Source organism: Ochlerotatus camptorhynchus, unplaced genomic scaffold (assembly GCF_037179485.1).
Source record: "Ochlerotatus camptorhynchus isolate MF236.1 unplaced genomic scaffold, CSIRO-AGI_Acam_v1.1 ptg000033l, whole genome shotgun sequence".
NCBI classification, from domain to species: domain Eukaryota; kingdom Metazoa; phylum Arthropoda; class Insecta; order Diptera; family Culicidae; genus Ochlerotatus; species Ochlerotatus camptorhynchus.
The window spans coordinates 3,659,097-3,679,645 of record NW_027040524.1 but is presented as its reverse complement, the minus strand read 5'-3'; the positions used below and the strand labels follow the sequence as shown (position 1 = coordinate 3,679,645).

Sequence of the window (20,549 nt, the reverse complement as noted above, 5' to 3'; positions counted from 1 at the left end):
GTAACATCGTATGATGTGAAGCATAGCAGGTTAGTAGTCGTTGGACTTCATGGAAATACTGCTTATCATGAGAAAATAATAGTTCCATAACACCTAACTTGAAGAGAATCGATATGCCGCTCAGCGGAGTGATTCTACGATATAGTTGTCTATATCTTTCATGCCACCATTCTTATGAACTGGATACACATGGGCGTTCTTCCAGCAGGTCAGGTAAACTACAGTGTTCAAAGACAATCCAGAGAAATTACGCAGAGGCTTCAGTAAACAAGTTAAGTGTTCCTTCATGCATACGGACGGAATTCCATCTGGTTCAGGATTGTGAGTCGGTTTCAGTCTGGACGTTGCCGATCAGTACCTGATTGTTCATTGGAAGCAGCTAGAACATCTTGTTGAGACGATATACTCTAGTGGACGAACCCACCTTACCTTACCAGTCAGGCTAAGGCCTGATGCTGTACACAGAAGTCGTCTTTACTCGACTCGGTCCATGGCTACACGTCGCCTACCTCGCAGTCTGCGAAGGCTCCATAGGTCGCCTTCCACCAGGTCGATTGATCTTGCCTCTTCGTCGCGTACTAGTCGGTTCGATATCGAGAACCATTTTCGCTGAGCTGTCGACATTCTGACGACGTGCCCAGCCAACCGTAGTCGCCCGAGATTTACGGTATGGACGATGGGTGGTTCATTCGCTGGTGCGATTCGCGGTTCATGTGCCTCCTCCACGTTCCGTCGTCCATCTACACTCCACTGTAGATGATACGCAACACGTTCCGTTCGAGCATAGTCCACGCCGCGTTGCCGTAGAGGACTACTGGCGATCTTCATTCGACCGGAGCGTCCGTCGGAGTCCAAAGTAAGCACAATTGCCTGCCATAATGCGTCATTGAATTTCTCTGCTGGTGTTATTATTGGCCGTCACCAGTAAACCCAGATACACAAACTCCTCAACCACCTCGATTCTATCACCGTCAATCTGAAGTCGTGGTGGGAGGCTAGCATTATCTTCTCTTGAACCTCTCATGTATGTTTTCATCGATGATTAATGATGAGTCCAATCCTAATTGATTTTAGTCTTTAGTCTGATGTTCGTTTCCGCCATCGTCTCAGTTTCGTGCCATGATGTCAATGTCACCGGTGAAGCCAAGAAGCTGGACGGGATTCCTGAAAATCGTACCACTCGTGTATATTCTTGTTCCTCGGATCACACCTTCCAAGGTGATATTAACCCTCCGTTACTCACGCTGTTGTACTTTGTATAACAGATATGAGTTTTCCATTTTTGTTGCTGAGCTACCAATCGATCTATTACCAACGTTGAACTAAACAAGCTAAACTTGTGCGTTTCACTAGCTAAACTAGTGCGTTTCACGATGTTTTCCCGGGTCAACGATCAATTTTGAGGGAATTATGAGTTTGCACTGCATCGATTGTCAAATCCGCAGAACGAATGAAGTAATGGGAAGAATCATCACGCAACAGTCAGTCTATGTGTGAAACATAACATGGTGTACTGTTTAATATCCTTTCCCAAGCAACACACATGTTCTATGACAGTTCATATAACCTTTGTATGACTGGTTTTTGTTGTAAAGTAGTTTACTCAACATGATTCTATGAATTGTGTTATTTGGGTTCAATCCACCGAAAATCCCATAAGCAACTGTCATTCTATGAGTAAAAAGAAGTGGTCTTCATCTCACCGTCAACTCAAATGTACACAGCGTTATTACCATCAGTCGTATGATGATCGTGAGTTCGATGGGTTGCAACCAAAAACAACTTTTTTTTTCAAATGATAGTCTTTTTTTCAGGTAAAATAAGTTTGAAAAGATGCTTAAATAGACCAAGTTTAAAGTTTAATTTGAATCTGAAAGAGTCACTGCTCGAGACGGAGTGAGATTCGTTCTATGTTCTTTGACCTTTTATACTCAAATTATCCTCTCACAACCTAAGTTTCAATTCGAGAGTAAAGAACTTAAATTTGTGTAATTTTTTTTACTGTCTGGTTATTGCGCGTTCGAAAATTTCTCACTGGAAAATTCCTGTTATTATTTACCAACGTTATAAAGATATACTATCCGTTTTCGGTAGTTCCTTGGAATAGAGATAACGAACTAATAGCTTCCAATGCAAACATTATTCGCAAACATTGTAACAATCACCAAACAACTCAGTTAAATAAATACCATTCCTAATGTAGCAATTAATTTAACTTGCTAAAAACCCGCCGATTTACAATGTACCAACCACTGTTACCAGCCGCTCCAGCAACGGCAACATGTTTTGCCCGACAGACAACCTGTAAGAATATGATTGATGCCACAAACAACCAATCACAGCTCACAACACCCTCATCCATGTTTAACCAGCACACTACTAAACAAATATAAATGTAAACATTTTTTAGCATGCGGCGGCGGTGAGGTTACCTACTTTTCTGCACAAATATGAATAGGTATGAATATGAGAGTGGGGGAATCGATTAGATTAGCCTGGCAAACAGCAACCACGTTTAGAGACTGCGGCGGTGGTGGCGATCGGTAATTATGGTTGTAAACAAACAAACGTCAACCGAGTCAGCTTGGCCAATAAAACGAGCGACCATCCGATCGCCACGATTTATCATCCATCCTAAGCGCGCAGATTATCCAGGATGATGGTTGGTTGTGTCTTTGATTGAAAAACTGAAATGCTATTGCAAACGACGAACCCGACGACGAGTCGACACGAGCGATTAGCTGTCATAAAGTCATCATCTTCGCAAAGTGTGATGATGGTTGGTTACTGCAGTTGAGAAATGATCCCAGCATCATCGGTGATCGAAGCTCTTATGGTTGTAAGCTCCAAGCTGGGATTAAATCCCGATCAAGAATATCCGGCTGCTTTGATGTCGACTTCAAAGTTAATCATCACTACTCTAAGCAAACACTTTGCAGATCATCCTAACAGGGTCGGTCTTATAAGATAATCTGAGTTGGAGCTTATCGCCATTCATAACAAACAATTCTGAATTTTAATTGTGATGTAAACATTCATTCACGTAAACTTGTATTTCATTTCACGCAAACGAACAACATGTATGCAATGTTGCTTACAAAGATGGACTTTTGTATACAATATTTGCAACATTTCATGAAATGTCTCAAAACTTTACACGAGTTATAATGTAAACTTACATGCTATGTGACGCTCCATTTGCATTATATTGAACAGAAATTTACCCACCTTTTTGGAACTGCGCTTCGTTTTGTAGGCGAAAATGGATACTGAAATCGCAGCTGGTGGCACTCCGCTCACTCAATATATGGGTTGTTCAATCAATTTTGTATGCGCTGATTGTCCCCACCTATTATTCTGTTAGTTTAGTATTGGATTCTAGTCAATATTTCAAATTTTGTATAACTTCAAACACCCGTAATATTCTTGGTGGACTGCTATGCTACTACAATCTTGGCAAAGTATTCCAGAAACAACGGTACTGTCTTAAATACTTGTGTAAGTGTGATGGCATCCGTTGCTCATAAATTCAACAATTTCTTCTGTTGGGTCATCGTTACCCAACAGTATCACATATCTCAACTTCCAAATTCCTGAAAACACACACTGCCCTCGTTTGCTCCAGTTTCATGGAACCCGCAAGACCAAACATGGGAACCCTAACTATCTGCTATCAGTAAATGTTTAGAAACATTTCATCCATTTTATAATACATTCAACAAACAACCCGTCAAAATAGCGTGGATGAATAGATTGGATCGACCGATCGAAACACAGCGAGAGAGAGAGCGAGAGATACTGCTACTGCTGCTGTACTATTGGGTGAGGGACGGCTCGAAGTTCAACCTGTCCAACGGCTACCGTGTCTCGCATTTTGATATGCATAAAATAGACAACAGCAGTCACTGCCTGGGCTGGCTACTATTAATCTGAAGCCATCAAATGGGTGACCCTGATGCGGTGGTGGTTGTGGAAGTCCGATCGACACAAATCATGGCAAACCCCACCCGTCGTCATCCTCGGCTCAGCAGGTTCAGCGATAATAAGTGCCCAAGTTCCGAGAAGTCCGCGTGAAGATCTCTACGGTTTGGAATTAGATTAACATGTCTTTCTGTTGAGGTTGCTGCCCAAACCCAAAAACGCGTCATCCGTCTTTCAATCTGGTGCATTTTTTGTTTTCGGAGGCAGCGAGTTTTATCGTGATCGCGGTCGGCTGAAAAATGGTACCGATCCGATGGATGGTAAAATTTCATCGGTGGGCGTTTAACGACCTGCAAAGCACAAACAGCCAAAGGTGGATAGAGTAGCAAAAATGTCAGGCCTTCTTTTTCGATTCGTTGGAAAGCGATCTTAATCTGCGGTGTGCGATCCGATCCGATGCGGAATCCTTTTCTTTTTTTGCGTTCCCTAAAAGGAATGCCATGCCATCGCGCCATGGTGAACGGGCATCCGAACCAGCCAGGAGATTGAAGGCAGCTATTTGCATTCCTTTATTTCTGAGCATTCGCCCTGTACTGCCGACGACCAACGGTAGCATTGCAACATAATAATGGACCCGAGGCAGAAGAGGGAACCTCGGAGAGTTAAAAAAATGACCGAGGACAGATGAACAAGCAAATTAAACGATTATCGCTTTATTTTCGCTCGGATTCGCTTCGACAGGGCACGAGGAACAAGTGCGGCATCTGGCTTCTGTCAGCTGGAGTGAAGAAGTAATTCAGAAGCAAAGTTTACGTGGCGTTTCAGCAAGGATGCGAGGGAAAGACATTATGGGAATCGATTTCCGTTGGACCAATGATCCCGGAGGGTTGTGACGGTGTCAGATTAACTCGCGCATGCTCGAGCAGCATCAGGCAAGGAAAGAGTCCTCAATTTATAATATTTTAGCAAGTTTATTACCTACAGACAGCTTTATGCACCAGCTAAGTGTGTCCTGTCTCTTCCCGGTGCAGCCCTGCGGGAGTTTGAAGGCGAGCAATGGTATCCTCTTCTTCGAAGTGTGTACGACCGACAAGCAGTCGGACAGTTTCCTCATCCACATTTACAAGTTATTAAATTAAATTGGATAGATATGCTCTTTGTCATTAATTTATTGAAATTTATGCACCATCTATTTGCCACTCTCACCAAGCTCCGCTAGAAACTCGAGTTTACCGGTGTGTTGTCAGACTCGAGGCAGCACGGCAAAAACAAACATTGTAACACAATGTGACGGACGTCATTTTCACCTCCGCAACCCGATGTCAATCTCAGCAAAACGGACACGGATGGACATTCGGACAGACACACTCGCACATGGGAAGAAAACCAATCAAAATTAATGTAAATTGTAGCTCATCTACATTGCACGATTACGAGTCAAGGTAGGGAAACGATCGCGAAGTACTTACGAAAGATGACTTCACTCGTGCGATTTGACAGTCGCTAAGCAACTGTCATAAAAACGGAACGCTTCCATTCAATTTGTTTACCATTTGTGTAATTAAATTAAAGACTATTTAGTGCCGTAGCCGTCGCCTTCGCGCGGCACTGTTGCAGCTCGGAACAGCGTCCATTTCGTTTTTTATAGCGAATAGAAAACACTTCTGACTAATTTCTTTCGGGCGCTGTGTACCACCGCCGTCGCCGCCAAGCCCTAATGGTATTGTGTGGCACTTCAACCGACCCACGCACTCAATTACGAACACCGCATGGACCATTAGAAGAAGGTGACAATCCAAATGGCAGCACACAAGGGACCAAAACGTCAATTTGCTGATTTATACCGATCGCACCGGGTCCAATTAATCATAAAGCGTGCCTTCCTTCTTTCAGGGTATTGAATCTGAGTGTGGGAGGAAGTCGATCAATTTGGAGGAATTTTTCAATCAACGCCGAAGGTGGTGTTGTGTTGGCGTAGACTAGCGGTGAATTTGAGTGCGTTTTGAGGGTTTGGTAAAGCGGTTAAATTTGCTGTTTCAAGCTTCATGGCAAAATTCAGAATGATTTTTTCATCGGATTTATGGAAGTTTGTCCCTCTTAGCGAAATGGCAATGTGAATAATTACACTCGGTGAAGTATGCTGATCGGGATACTAAGGGAAGATACATAAATGACGGAGCATTTTAGGGTGACGTTTGTTAACGTTTGATGAAGCAGCAACAGCCCCTCCCTTTTCAATGGATTTGTCTTTATGGGTGGTCACCCTAAAATTCTACGTCATTTATGCATTTACCATTATTTAAATTAGTTGTGGTAACTCAATTTTGAATAGCTTCTATCAGGGTTGCTTCCACTCACTTGCTATAAAAACATATTTTTCGGAATTATGCAATCATTAAATGTTATAATGATATGATGTACTAGTAAGTAGCAAGAAGAGGGTGTAAAGTATGTGTTTGACTCATAAAACCTGTCAATTTCACTTTCAGAGCATCACAATCAACGATCTTATGATTCGTGAGCGTTCACTCAGAGTGAGCGCTCACGAGTCGTAAATTCGTTGATTGTGACGCACTGAAAGCAATATTGACAGATTTTATGTGTCAAACATATACTTCATGACCTCTTCTTGTAACTTACAAGTACTAATTAGCATTATACTATTTCATGATTTCATAATTCCGAAAAACATTTGTTTATAGCAAGTGAGTGGAAGTAACCCTGGCTTCTATGTCCTATGTCTACCATGGCCTGCACGGTATTTTTCCAATATTGATACGTACAATCTTTGAACTTTTGGTTGTATGCACCAATATTGAAAATCCACCGCTCAGATTGCGGTAGAAAGCTAATCAAGTTAAGCGATTGTTTTTATCGACAAATGGACATAGGACCAAGTAAAAATTAATCGAGAACTTTTGTCACAAACATGTTTACCTTCTTGTTCTCATCCGATCGGGAGAAATAACGATGTTCGTGTGCCGTAGGGATGTTCAAATTTTCCAATTGATCGACTCTTTGCTTGTCGATTAATATTTACGTTTAGTTACCTGATGATTCAACATAGATGGCCCACAGAAACTCACGAAGTGCTACTGATCCCGATCAATAGCGGTGCGGCTTCTTCCTCCTTCTATGGATGCTCATGTGGGCTGCAGCTCGCTGTTTTCCGGTAGCCTTTCGTTGTGTACTGGAGAACACCACCACTCACCACGCGGTGAGACCGGATGGAATCCAACTTTGAAATCTGTGTTAGGGAAATCGCTTTTCGCAGGCAATCGGTGATAATTTTAATTATCATAGCAACAATTGCACATTCGTCCAATTTTCAATAGTGACATTTTCACAAATAATAAAGTCTTAATTTTAGCAGATGCGTAGAAATATTTCTGATCGATTGGTGATAAAATTATTGAAATTGGTCCAGGGGCAGCTGAGTTATTAACGTTAAAAATCTTTCATAATTTTGTTACATGTTCCATTTTTGGTTTTCACAAAGTGTATTCCCATATAGAAATCACAGACGTAGTCCTACGTCAAAAACGTGTAAAAAACCGCGTAAAAAGCGACTCCAGTGTCTAACGATAAACCGCGTAAATTCTGAGATCCGTGTAAAAAAATCCGAAATCCGCGTAAAAAAAACGCGAAAATTCCAAAATCCGCGTAAAATAAAACCGTGTAGATTCTGAAATCCACGTAAAAAAACCCGCATAAAAAACCGTGTAAAATAAAAAACCGCGTAAAAAGTGACTCCAGTGTACTTTTTTCGGATACCTTACGAGTTAACCGCAGAGGCTTTTGATATCTACTGTAAATTCCTACCCAGCAAGCAATGTTAGCTGCAGAAATTAGAATTGGCATAATTTTTTGCCTGTTGGTAAAATAGTTGTTGGGTACTCCAGAATTCTTTCTTACTATCTCCAGAGGACTAGCGAGTGTTGCCACATAAGGCACTTTATATATAACCTCAGGAATGATACCTTAAGACCTCTGAACTGGTGAATGAACTTGTCAAATAACATCAAACACATAGGTACTTTTCAAACTCTTTTTGTCATTTATAGGAACAAACCATCATTATTAGCAACTGATGATTTAATAATTCCGAGACACTTTTTAATAACGAAGTGAGTGGGTGCTATATTAACTAGTTGTTGGCATATTTTTACAAGTGCCCAGCTTATCTTTTCGATTGTGGATTAATCAAGTCGACCCTTTTTGTGCGTGTTCTTATGTTCCTTTTTTTCAAATAAAACCAAGCTTGATGCAACTGGTGCCAATATATCAGACAGACATTTTCTAACTTCACACAAAAAAAAAACAAAAAATGGAAAAATGTTCACGTGTTAAACAAGGTTTGGGTGTAATTCGCTAAATCATGAAGCAATCGAACATCCCTACGTGTGTATGCGAATGCGAAAAAAAAAACAAACCCATGTAACGAAGAGTAATCGACCGTTAGCCATAAGCTGACAGGTCACATGTTGGCATTCTTTATTATTATTTTTATAAGCGCCAACGAAGGTAGGTACAAAAACACACTTTGGTAATTAATCTCCGCAGAGTGACCAACCAATTTGCGGAATGTGTCAAACTCTTGTTTCGTTGGGGCCAAAATGCGTGCGTAGCCGATGTTAAGGGAGTGTGTGGGTGAGAGAGCTGTCAAGAAATAAGGGCCCACGTGTCATGTAGCGAGCATGTCAACAAAGTAGGCACAGTTGTTGGCCTATTGTTGTTTAACATTTTTCTTTCTTAACGAGACACGTGTGCGCGCATTTTTTTGGGCGACGTGACGACGACGACGACGACGGTGGAATGTCGTCGAATTGCATGTTTACAAGCATATTCGAGCTCTGCTGACTGGTGTGTGAAAGTAATTTCAGACCCCGCGTATCTTGTGAGTGTAGTTTGAAGGAAAATGGATACCTGGTACACCTGCAAACCGGTGAAGTAAGTCCACTTGAATGTACGTACCTCCATTAGGCGGTGAAAAATGATCAAAATTCCAATTAAAATCAATTCCCCATAGGTCACCGTTGACCCCGGTGGGGCAGATGAGGGAAAAATCTCATCTGCCTCCAGCTGGGAAATTTGACAGCAAAGTAGATGGGAAGCAACTTATGATCGTTCTTGGACGGCTGCGCGCATAATTGAAATCCACGTCAGCCATGTGCGCTCGCACATATTATTATTGATAGTCCGCAGTCTACGACTCTGGAGTGTGATTGCTCAGCAATATTTTGCCTAAGTAGCCAGTTTGTTTTAATTAGCTGCAGAAATGGTTAATGGTCATTACGCGCAGTCGTAAATCGTCTTCGACTCGACTATCTGTACGTTCCATCCTGATCAATAAATCCACCAAACAAATGAGCCTCGTGAGATCCGTCCGTCCATCCACACACAGCAAAACGAAGGAATCCGTTACAATCACCCTTTCCCTTCCGAGAGCTACGAAACGCAGAACAGCGCGGTAAGATTTCATCCTTTTCCATAGAAAGAGAGAACACGATGCAAACGGATCGACCAGCACACCGAACCGCACCACCGACTATCCATAAATATTAAAATGAAATAATATTATTATTTTTACTTATATGATTTATCATTACATTATTGCCGCTTCGTTTCGATTCTTAGTCGTTCGAGTGCTTCTTGGCTGGGATGCAGCACTTGCGTAATATAGTTTGCTCCTAACCTTGGGAGCCTAGCTAGACTTTCCGTCCCGTAGCGAGTACGTTATACAAAAAAACACATTCCATGGAAATGCGATTATTCCTAATGTATGTGATTCGAGTGAGAATGACGCACACTCTCGGATTGATTAGCAAAAAAAATCAAAGAGTACGAACTTACCTTAGCGGAACTTTCCAGTGGATTCCAGTACACGGCGATGGCGTTGTGTGACACTTCCTCGATGCAACCGACTAGACCTACGGAGTTTTTCGTATCTGTTCCGAGGGCGAAAAAAGAAACATAGAAAGGAAGATGATTAAGCGGAATCACTGGTCTGGTTGAACAGTACATGCGCGAGGACCTCGTCCCTAAGTGGCATTGTTTACTAATTTAAAATAAATTACTTAATTGCTGAGCTCGGAGTGACCGGGGTATTCTAGAACAGGAAGGAATGGGATCACACACGGAGGGAGCCGTGGCTTCCAGCGCTAAATTCCGGTGTATTTTAATGAATGTTTACTTAATGGAACGCCGTCGAGCATCAGCGGTCAGCACGTGTATATGCAAAGTTGTTTTTTTTTATTAAGCCACCACCAGACTGTGGATTGTGAGGCGAAGGATCAGCGGCTGGAGGAAGGGGATCGGAACACTTGTAGAGTGGGTACTTATAATGTTATCTTATTGTTTCTTGAGTGGCTTCTTGAGAATGAAGTAGGTATACTTTCCAACTGGTGGCGGATGGAGTTTTGTGACGGCGATCGGTGTAGGGAATTCTTACAAGTGTAGTTTACAAAGTGTAGGGGAACTTGGGGATTGGGCTGTTTCTGTTTGCAAAAATTTAATCCCATCATGATTTCTCGTTTTACTTAAAACACATCTTACGCTGTGAATAATCTGTCACTTAGTCGAGCAGTTTTGCGGTGAGCTTCTGCCAGACATTTTAACCCTCTATTGCCCAAGCACGTCTTTTGACGGAGGTAATTGAAAGGCTGGAACAAAGGTAGTTGATATTTTGATCAAATATGCTACCAGTGGTGGTAAAGAATATGTAGGATAAATTGGTGAAAAAACATTGCATTGCTGATGGGGCGACCCCGGCGTATTGGTTAGCATCCATGCCTCTCACGCCAAAGTCATGAGTTCAAATCTCACTCCCAAAAAAATCACGAATGATCCAAGTCTAACGCACTTGGGTTCCCAACAAACAAATTTAGCTGCAGCTTAGCTTATACAGGCAAAAAAAAAACGCTGCATAAGGCAAATTTTGGCTCTATAAGCTAAACTGCAACTAAAATTGTTTGTTGGGTTACGCACGTGACTAATAAAAAACATGGTCTTAGCAAAACTGAAAAATAATGCAGTAAACTTAAAATAATTAATTCGGTCGTAGCCAACTATAATCCTAATATTTTTGGCTGGAATTAGGACTTTTTCAGTTGAAAATGGTTTCAACAAAACCATTTTAGATGAGCTAAATTAGTCTAGAGAAGCATTTCTCAATCTAAGGGTCGCGATCCACTTGTAAGTGAGTCACAGGAATTAAAAAATATATGGACCCAAACTGAGTTAAAATTTGCACCTATTTGTTTATAACGGTTAAAGTTTCGATTTTTTAGTAAAGTATCACAAAATACCCTTTGATAAAAACGTAATTTTTTTAGGCGAGTTTATTATTATTAAAAAGTACCATTTCGGCGTATCTCTGGGCGTTGTGCTTTTCGTGGTGGACATTTTTTTTTTAAACCTATTATGCAGGTTTTAAACCTGATGGTAGAAGGAAATTTAACTCCGCTTCTCGTGATCTAATTTCGATTGCGCTATTCCAAGTAAAATTTGACTTCGCTTCTTGTAATTCATATTCGATTGCACTTTTCCTGATGAAAATCTTATTTTTTTATTTATTTTTTGGTCTGGTGCTAAGTAGTCTTTATTTTTTTTATTGATTAATTTATGATCGCTTCTTGTAATCCAAATTAGTTGCGCTTTTTGTAGTAAAATTTGACTATGCTTCTCGTAATTTAAATTCGATTGCGCTTTACCACGTAAAATTTGACTTCGCTTCTTGTAATGCATATTCGATTGCACTTTTCCTGATGAAAATATTATTATTATTTTTTGGTCTGGTGCTAAGTACCCAAGTAACCATCAAGCCCGCTAATCGCCCTTTGTAATATAAAGCTGATAGACGGCTTATAAAAAGTATGGAAGCCCTATATTAACCTTATATTGCACAAAAGGCGAATATCGGGCTATTAGCGGGCTTGGTGGTTACTTGGGTAGTCGTCGACTACCCAAGACTTCCCACAACCATAACACTGTCGCTAGCTATTGAGGCTTTCAAGGGCGATTCAATGCAATTTTTTAGCGTTTTCAAGAAATTCTTGGTGTTGTAGGGTAATTTTGGTTGTTCTAGGTCATTTTAGCGTTAATAAACTTTTGAAGATTAAGGACTAATTTGTCGACTCTTGGTCAGTTTTGGCGTTTGAGGAGCCATTATTCGATTTAGAACCCTCTAATTTAACGTATCTGAAACCTTTTCAACTTTGGGTAAATTTTTTATAACAATATTGGTGGGTCTCGAGATTATGGAATTTCTCAAAGACGGTCGCAGTCAACGAAAGTTTGAGAACCACTGGTCTGGATTTTCTTAAATTTTTCTTATTGATGTTCAGGCCTCTTGAAACAAAATATGCTCGATTATTGGAAAGATGAAAACCATTATTCGGGCAGTAGAGGGTTAATAAAATGTTCCTTCATTTTTTTAAATTCACGAAAATCTACATAGTATATGAGTTCCACTGAAAGTAGATAGTTCTGCTTATTAGAAGTTTGCAAAGTAACAATACAAATAAACCATAACTTTCCTTTAAGCTTATAGGCTTTGCTGAAATTCGAAGACATGTTTGCTATGCATTTTCCAACGATGATATAAATTTTCTCAAACAACTTGATTTGATTTTATTTTTATGGATACTAGGATTAAATCTGCTACGGGCGACATACTGATTAATAGGTGTTGGAAGATGGTAACTTCAATCAATCAATGAATGTTATCATCTGTATGCTTGGCAAATCCGAGAAAAAAAGCTGCGCCATGATTATTCATTTATCATTTGATCTCAAAACACTGACATCCGAGCCAGATTTATCAAAATGATCTAACAGACGCCTCCCTTAGCTCACTCGGTAAAGGCGCAGCTACAAAGCAAGACCATGCTAGAGGTGGCTGGGTTCAATTCCCGGTCCGGTCTAGGAACTTTTCGGGTTGGAAAATTTCTCGACTTCCCTGGGCATAGAAGTATGATTGGACTTGCCACACAATTATACCAATGCAAAAATGGTACAGGCATCGAAAGCACTCAATTAATAACTATGGAAGTGCATCTAGAACACTAAGTTGAGAGCACGCAATAAGCTAATATGCGATATGCAATAAGCTTGAAAAGCGAAGAAGAAGAAGAAGAAGAAGAACAGACGCCAGAACATTTTGCTGGACAGATCGTCGAAATAGCTTGCAAAGAAACATTGGCTTTAGATATGCAATATGACCTTATACATTCAAAAATCAGCATCGCTATTCGGCGAAGACTATTAGGCCGAATGGTCATTAGGTCGAATGGTCATAGGCCGAACGGTTATTAGGTCAAATGGTCACTAGATCAAATTTCGGAAACACATTTCTTAACACTTGATCTGAAAAAGAGGATAAGCAGCAAATAATAGAAGGATGAATAAGGCTAGTAAATATTAGATCCAAAGTACCAATAATTATTACGTCTCATGTCAGGAATATCAAGAAAAAAAACGACAAAGCAAACTATCACTCAGTCAGTGAATTTTAATCATTGCGTAAAATCTCCCCTCATTTAATTTAGAGTTATAGTTGGCTTAACCATCGAATTTTTGTACAAGCTTGTACACAATAGTGCCAATTAAAGAGACATCGCGCTTAAATTTACATGAAATATCGTGTGAATTTACGCCAAATCTAGCGTTAATAACGTGTGTGCTAAATATCGTAGAAAATTGCATGATTTTTTCAAACGGTGTAGCTGTGCGAAAAGAATGACCATCTTTTAATTGAAAGAAAATTAATTTGATGGCACATTTTATTCATTTTGCAAACTTCACGTAAAACTCGGAAGTTTTGCTCATGTTTGAAAGAAGGATACATTCTTAAAAATATTGCAATTTAACTGCTTTCCAAATTTGAATCTTTTAAATTTCTGGGTTATGTATGAAATCCCTTCTATTCCGGATAGAAAATTGCATATATTATTCATGGTGCCAAAAATCACGAAAATTGTAAAACTCTAAAGAACTTCAAATAAAGGAAACATCCTTATGTAACATTGCATTTTAATTTCTTACCAAACTGCCAAAAATTCAATAACGAAAAAAAAACAATCAAGTCCCATAGATTGGTGTGAGAAAAGAACGAGCATCTTTTGAACCAAGGAAAATTAATGTGATGGCACATTTGATTTGTGATGTTAAAATTAATGAAACTCCTAAAAACCGAAAGATCTGCTCACATTTGAAAGAAGGAAAATTTCTTAAAAACATTGCAAACTTGAATCTATTAAACTGTCCGAAATCTCTCAAAAAGTTTTCCTAGTCCAAATATCTTAGTATTGAAAATCTTAGAAGCATAACAAGCGAGCTTGTCACAATTAATTTAAGTCTGGGTATGATGACCATTTGGCCTAGTGACCATTCGGCTTGATGACCTAATGGTCGGACATCACATTTAAAATAACCAAAAAGCCAATGTAGATTAAAACCTCAAAACGAAATTCATGCCATTTTAATTATCAGAAATAAATAATAACCAATAATGTACCCACTGAATTCAGGTCACTGAAGTCGATAAAATTTCAAATGATCATTACATGTAAGATATTAATCAAATCGACTAATTTAATTTTTTATAATTTAGTCAAGTTCGGAATAATTTTGATTATTCCATCCAGATTATAAATTCAAGCATAAATACAAGCATACTAAACATTTTCATACTTATGACCAAGATATCTGAGTTCCTGTGACCCATCTAAGTACAGCCTGCGACCCACCGATGGGTCAAGAAACGCTGATTTGACCAAATACTGTTTGGTCGAGCGTCATTTGGCCGAAAACTGATTACTGCAAGCTTAATTTGCAGTGCCCTAAATAACGAGAACAGTATAGAAACAAAGAACTGCTCATGTCAAAAAGAAGTGAAAATACCCTAATATTATTGAAATCAAATATCTTATTGTAATTTTGAATCCTCATTCTCAGAAAAAAAAAACTTTACAAAGCTATTCGCTTTTTACAATACCGTTCCAGGGATCGATTCTCGTTCATACTGGTGGATCTTTTCATAAAATAGAAACTTCCCTACTGTTGGTTTTGAAGAAGCAGACCTAACAGTGATGCAATAATGGCAATATCAGAAATTTCATCAAAAGTGACTATTGGTTGCTGAGTCTAGGAATATGTTTTGGTGAGTTTCAGCTGTCAAACGATTTTTTTTTTGCTGAGTGATCTCAGCACCCTTAATTGCCGATCTACTCAGCGGTACCAACATTATCGAGATTCGTCATTCAAAACTAAGTGTGTAGTATAGTTTGAAAATTTAATAATTCTCTCAAATATTCGGCCGGATAGCAATTGGACAAATAAGACGTTCGGTCAAATGATATTCGCACAAACGGCATTCAGCATTAACGAAGACAACATATCAAGAAGACTGGCAACTTTGCCTGAATCCGAGCGTCAGACACAGTAGCGCTGCGCTGCGAGCAAATTCACAAACCTTTATTCTGAGGATGGTGCCTGTCTCATACTGGTCGTTTGAAAAAATGGAAGAGTAGCCAGTCTTCTTGATATGCTGTGTTCGTTAACGACAGATACAGCACTATTTGAATTATTTATGAGATTACTTAGAGGAACTTGAATATTCCGGGGTATTTTCAGGAGTTTTTAATGGTGACGGAGGTGAATGAAGGAACTTTGAGGGCTAAATCCAACAATAATTTACACATAATTTAGGAAAATTTCCATAAGATTCATTGGGCTCACATAAATCTCATTAAATGCATAAATAGGGGAAATGGATGTAATGTCGGCCTAAATGCCCCTAATTTGGGCCCATACATAATTTCAGCAATCGACTAAATTTTCAATAGCGACCAAAATATCCATTACTACCGTCCAATGACGCGTTCATCTAGATAAAATTGATAAATAGCAGATTTTTAGCGTTGGGCCCAATATTATATCCATAGGCCAACAGAAGAGTCATTTCCCCTACCATGAAAAGTATGTCAATGTATGTGACCGACCCATTGAAAATATTTGGTTAGTTCTGTAGTAAATCCATGTGTGGCATGAAAACAATAGACTTTTGACCACGTTTTTTTGGGGTGGCATGCTTCGCTAGATTTCGGACCAACTTACACGACAGGTACGGCAAAGAGACATCAAACTTGCTGAAAATTACATTGATAGAGGAAAGTGAGCTTAGAATTATGTTTCAGTGTGGGTTCAGAATGCTTCAAGATGATGGAATCACATAGACTTGATGATTAAAATTTTCTCGACATTTCATTTCAATATTCGATTGATTATCACTGGGGTCTTTGGTTTTTCCTGCAGCATCTGTCCCTAGTGCCTTATCATAGAATTACTCAACGAAAGTTTAAGAACTGTCCGCAGTCAAGATCTGCTTTAAAATACAATTCTTCGATTTAAATTTACTAAACTAAACATTGCCGAATTTCTTCCACAGCCCTACTTTAAAAGTAGTCGTCCCAACTCCTCTATTGCTTCCACTCGAATTGCGTTGTTCAAAAGTTAAAAACACTCATGCAACTCTTTTCGACGCGTTCAAGCACATCATAGCACCTGTGTAGATGGTGGATGCTGAGTCCCCACTCACTTGGCGATGACGACGGTAGCCATCATTTTCACCACTCCACATAAGGAGAACCTCCACTATAGCACAATGTAGCGATTGTAGAGCAGTACCTTGACCACCACCGCCACCTAGCTGCTGGTAAGCTGGAGAGGTGAGCCATTAATTATGTGCTTACTTTGTTTTACAATTTTTGCCTCCACGCCGCTCCTCTCGCTGGTGGCTGTGTTCAAATTGGCGGCGCAGTTTTGCCAAGTTCGAAAAAATAAAAATGAAGGATAATTGCAGGCTGGCTGGAAGCTGAAAAGCGATTCCAATTGAAAATAATCTGCCGCACCGAGGAGGAGGCTTGCGCCCGGGTGAGCGTGCGAGTGTGTGTGTGATTAATTAGCACAAAATGAGGGGGTTCTGCTCGTGCCATGATCATTTGGCGTTAGATGATGAGTTCTCCTAGGGAGGGAGTGTGAGGAATTCAGAACATTCTAGAACTAGTTGCTATCAGAATAACAGTAAAGATGGTGATAATTTCTTCGAACGTTAGTAGGTACTAATAAGCCACATGGTTGGAACGGCGCTGAATGACCCTACAAGGTGCAATGCGCAAGATTGCAAAAACATGATAAAATTACGTTTAATCGTTATGATCGGTCATTTGCAGAGTGCGCCTTCGGGAGGTGATCTTCGGTAGAATCACATCCCCTTAATTCAAATGGGCCTTATTCCCAGGGAAGCCCCAGCATGAGGTTTCCGCACTCACGTTCTGCAGGTCCGATATGGGACGAGCAATTATCGGATCCCGCCAGGTGATGCCTCAACCACCTGGTGCGATTGTCATCGGTTCTGCGAAAACCCGTTCGCAAACAATCACATTTACCATAAATCTACGCCCGGTTATTGTGTGCCATAATCGATAAAAATAATTAAATAATTGTTGTCTCTCAATCGCTTCGCCTGGAGAACGGCGTGACTATGTCTCAAGAGCCTGATGCTATGTTTGCTATGGAAAGCCTTCCTACCCATTCTCACCTACGATCACCGACGTTAGAAATTATGATTTACCTCTCGAAAACGTGCTGATCTTTTCTAAATAACCGGCCTTCCAAACTGTTCAATAACTTAAGCCATCTAATAGCCTATTTTTTTCGCTACTAAGCCCCTCTCAGCATTTGCATATGCATAACCCAGCGAGCGGAGCATGGGTCAGTGACACTTGACTTACCGGCATCCAGTATCCGCTGCTTGACTGAGTGCTGCCGACTGTGCCAAAAGTGCCAGGCTTTGATTTCGTCCTCGGGGCTCTTCTCCTCGCGGAACATCAGCATGATGACGCTCTGTGGATGAGATTGGGAGAAATTAGTTGACTGAGCAAATATTTCATCGTTGAAAATTGATAAGGCTACGTCACGAACTAATAATTTTCGTTATCATCATAAACACATTTCTTCCAGTTCAGGGAAATGCAGGGGGTAAGGAAGGAAATTTTCATTTTCCGGTTAGCACAGAATTAACAACGGTTTTCAACAACAGCCACGCAGTGCTGAACGATGTATGTTGTTAGCTGGCAGCAGCGCGAACCCCCGGAATGAGGAAGGGGCGATCGTGTAGACCTCGATAACAAGTTGTAGTAATTAAGTGCACCGGGGTCCTGCAACAGGGCGAATCCGGTAAAGGGCAAGTGGAAGCAAACGTGGTCGTGGTTGAACATAATTGAAACATTTTAATAATGAAGAGAGGTGGGCGGGGGGGGGGGGGGGGGGGGAGAAGGCAAGAGGAGATGGTTCTGAGTTGGAAACTTGGCTGAAGGAAATGGTTCTGTAAAGCTGATAAAATGACTACGATTCATCGTGGGTCTGAAGCATGGCATAAAAGTGTATGAAGGAGGGTAATTTAAGAACTTGGAAGCAATGTTGAATTGATTTGTTTTGCGTTTGGTTTGTTTTTGCATTGAATGGTGCTGTTAGTGGAATAACAAGAGTTGATTAGTAAAACATTCTCTCAAATCAATTTACATAAATTAAAACGTTTTACGACAGAACACTTTTCTTGGGTTTGAAGCTTGCAGTATAAGTTCAAAGTTGCGACTTGCAATAAGATTCAACTCATGATAAAATTTGTGATTTATGTCTTTGAGGTATACGTATATTTTTTGCTTTTATCCATGTAGCTATGTATACTAGAAGAATTCTCAAATAGCAATTCGGAATAATGTATCAATGAGTGCGTGCTCGTTGTATTGTCATACCATACCATTATTACACCTATAGTAATACACTTTTGTCAAGATTTTCCGTTGATGAATTCTCACGAAGACGAGAAAATTGAAATTCATTGATTTTCCTAATTAATTTTCTCTTTTGTTAATAACACGGCTGTTAATGCATTTCCCTAAGAGGTAGAGGAAAACAGCAAAACCAGAGCAAAATAATATAAAATTTTACTATCAATATCTTATGATGTTATTTGGAAGTTGTGTGCTATAATAAGTTAATAGCTTATTCTCTGCTATCAAAGCACAATTTTCCATTGTTAAGATATTTTAATATCATGAATTCATGAGCTAATGTTGATCTGATAGCAGGATAAGCTATTAATATGTTATTAAATTGATTAATTTTTTGATTTGATATTCTCGCCGTTGAATACGACTCAATATTGATTTAAATAGGGTCAGAAGTGAATTTTCGTCGATTTCACTAAAAAATCTGCTAGAAAATGAGGAAAACCGAGGAAAATTTTACTCAGTCTGAGTTTTGGAGAATTTGAGTAAACGAAACTCAAATTTGAGTTGGTTCGTTGAGATCGTGTACAAGCTAAACACATCATTTACCGACCGAGATTAATGTATCTTATTCAAGGGAATTTGACATCTACGTGTATTAAGATACCTGGTCATCTACCGATTTATTGGAAGATGATCAAATCCTAACATCAGAGCACTGATTCGGTTCCGTAGTCTGTAGGATCTTACCCGCTCTTTTTGTTCATGATCTCTATCTCATGTTAGGCAACAGCGGTGAACGCTTAAAACAAATGCTCCATGTTCATATATAATTCTAGTTTTTCAAATCTTTGAAAATGCGCTAACATTAATAAAGTTTTGGTATGCAATCGCGTCCAATGACATCCATTTTTAATCCATTCCAATGTAGTCGCAGTATTTATGACAACTGGCTGAACTTTAAAGTTATTTACTGTCCAATGATTTTCACAAACGAACTGGAAATCATCGTTTCCAATGCTCATTCAGCCACGTCTGTAGTGAACTTTTTAACTGTGTGACTTTTCGGCCCTTTGGGGTGCCGTGGGATCCGTGGGTACACATGAATTTTATTAGTCTCAGTAACCTACAGCATGTTCAGCCTAATGGTGTTTGGCCTAATGACCCATTACCGCAATACAGTAGTATTCCATAATATTGTATGAACTTTATTTTAGCTAGGTAAAGAACAAGATTATGTATCTATGACCCCATTTGTTGGGGTCCCCTATTCCAAACTTGGGCTTAACAATATCTAGCGTTCATAATCTTCTTCTTCTTTAACATTATTATGTCCACACTGGGAATTTACACCGTTGAGGGCCGGTGATATTTTGAGTACGTCCACAGTCGTTAATCGAGCGCTTTATAATCCTGTCACATTTTTGCATTAGTATATATCGTGTGGCAAGTGCAATCATACTCTCTGTCTAGGGAAGCCGAGACATTTTCCATCTCGAAAAAATCCTAGACTGAATCAGGAATCGAACCCACCCACCCCCAGCATGGTCTTGCTTTATAAATGTGCCTTTACCGGCAGAACTAAGAGAGGCCCGTTTTGAGACATGAAGACCTAAATGAAATGATCAATTCTTCTGAGCATGAGCAGCATTATTGACCTACAGGATAGTCCGTTATTGCCAAATCAAATATTATTACATAGATAATCAACGGATGAAGCTTGAAACTACCATTCATCCTCAATGTGTAAACACTGATGATCTCATACATTACAATAGGCAATACCAGAGCTGGCCGCGTCCAAATGCAGGTAATTTGTAGGAAAATTTTGGCGTG

At 39.8% G+C, this 20,549-nt stretch overlaps 1 protein-coding gene across 4 annotated transcripts in view; it reads right to left on the bottom strand.

Moving 5' to 3' along the window:
- grh (grainy head) overlaps positions 1 to 20,549 on the bottom strand; it is a 558,597-nt gene that overhangs the window by 45,840 nt on the left and 492,208 nt on the right. For all 4 annotated transcript variants that reach the window (XM_065231285.1, XM_065231293.1, XM_065231277.1 and 1 more), the window contains 2 exons: positions 17,715 to 17,826; positions 9,775 to 9,869 (listed from right to left, as the gene is read on the bottom strand). In XM_065231285.1, coding sequence (XP_065087357.1) covers positions 9,775 to 9,869; positions 17,715 to 17,826 — 207 coding nt within the window. The remainder of the gene's footprint in view (positions 1 to 9,774; positions 9,870 to 17,714; positions 17,827 to 20,549) is intronic.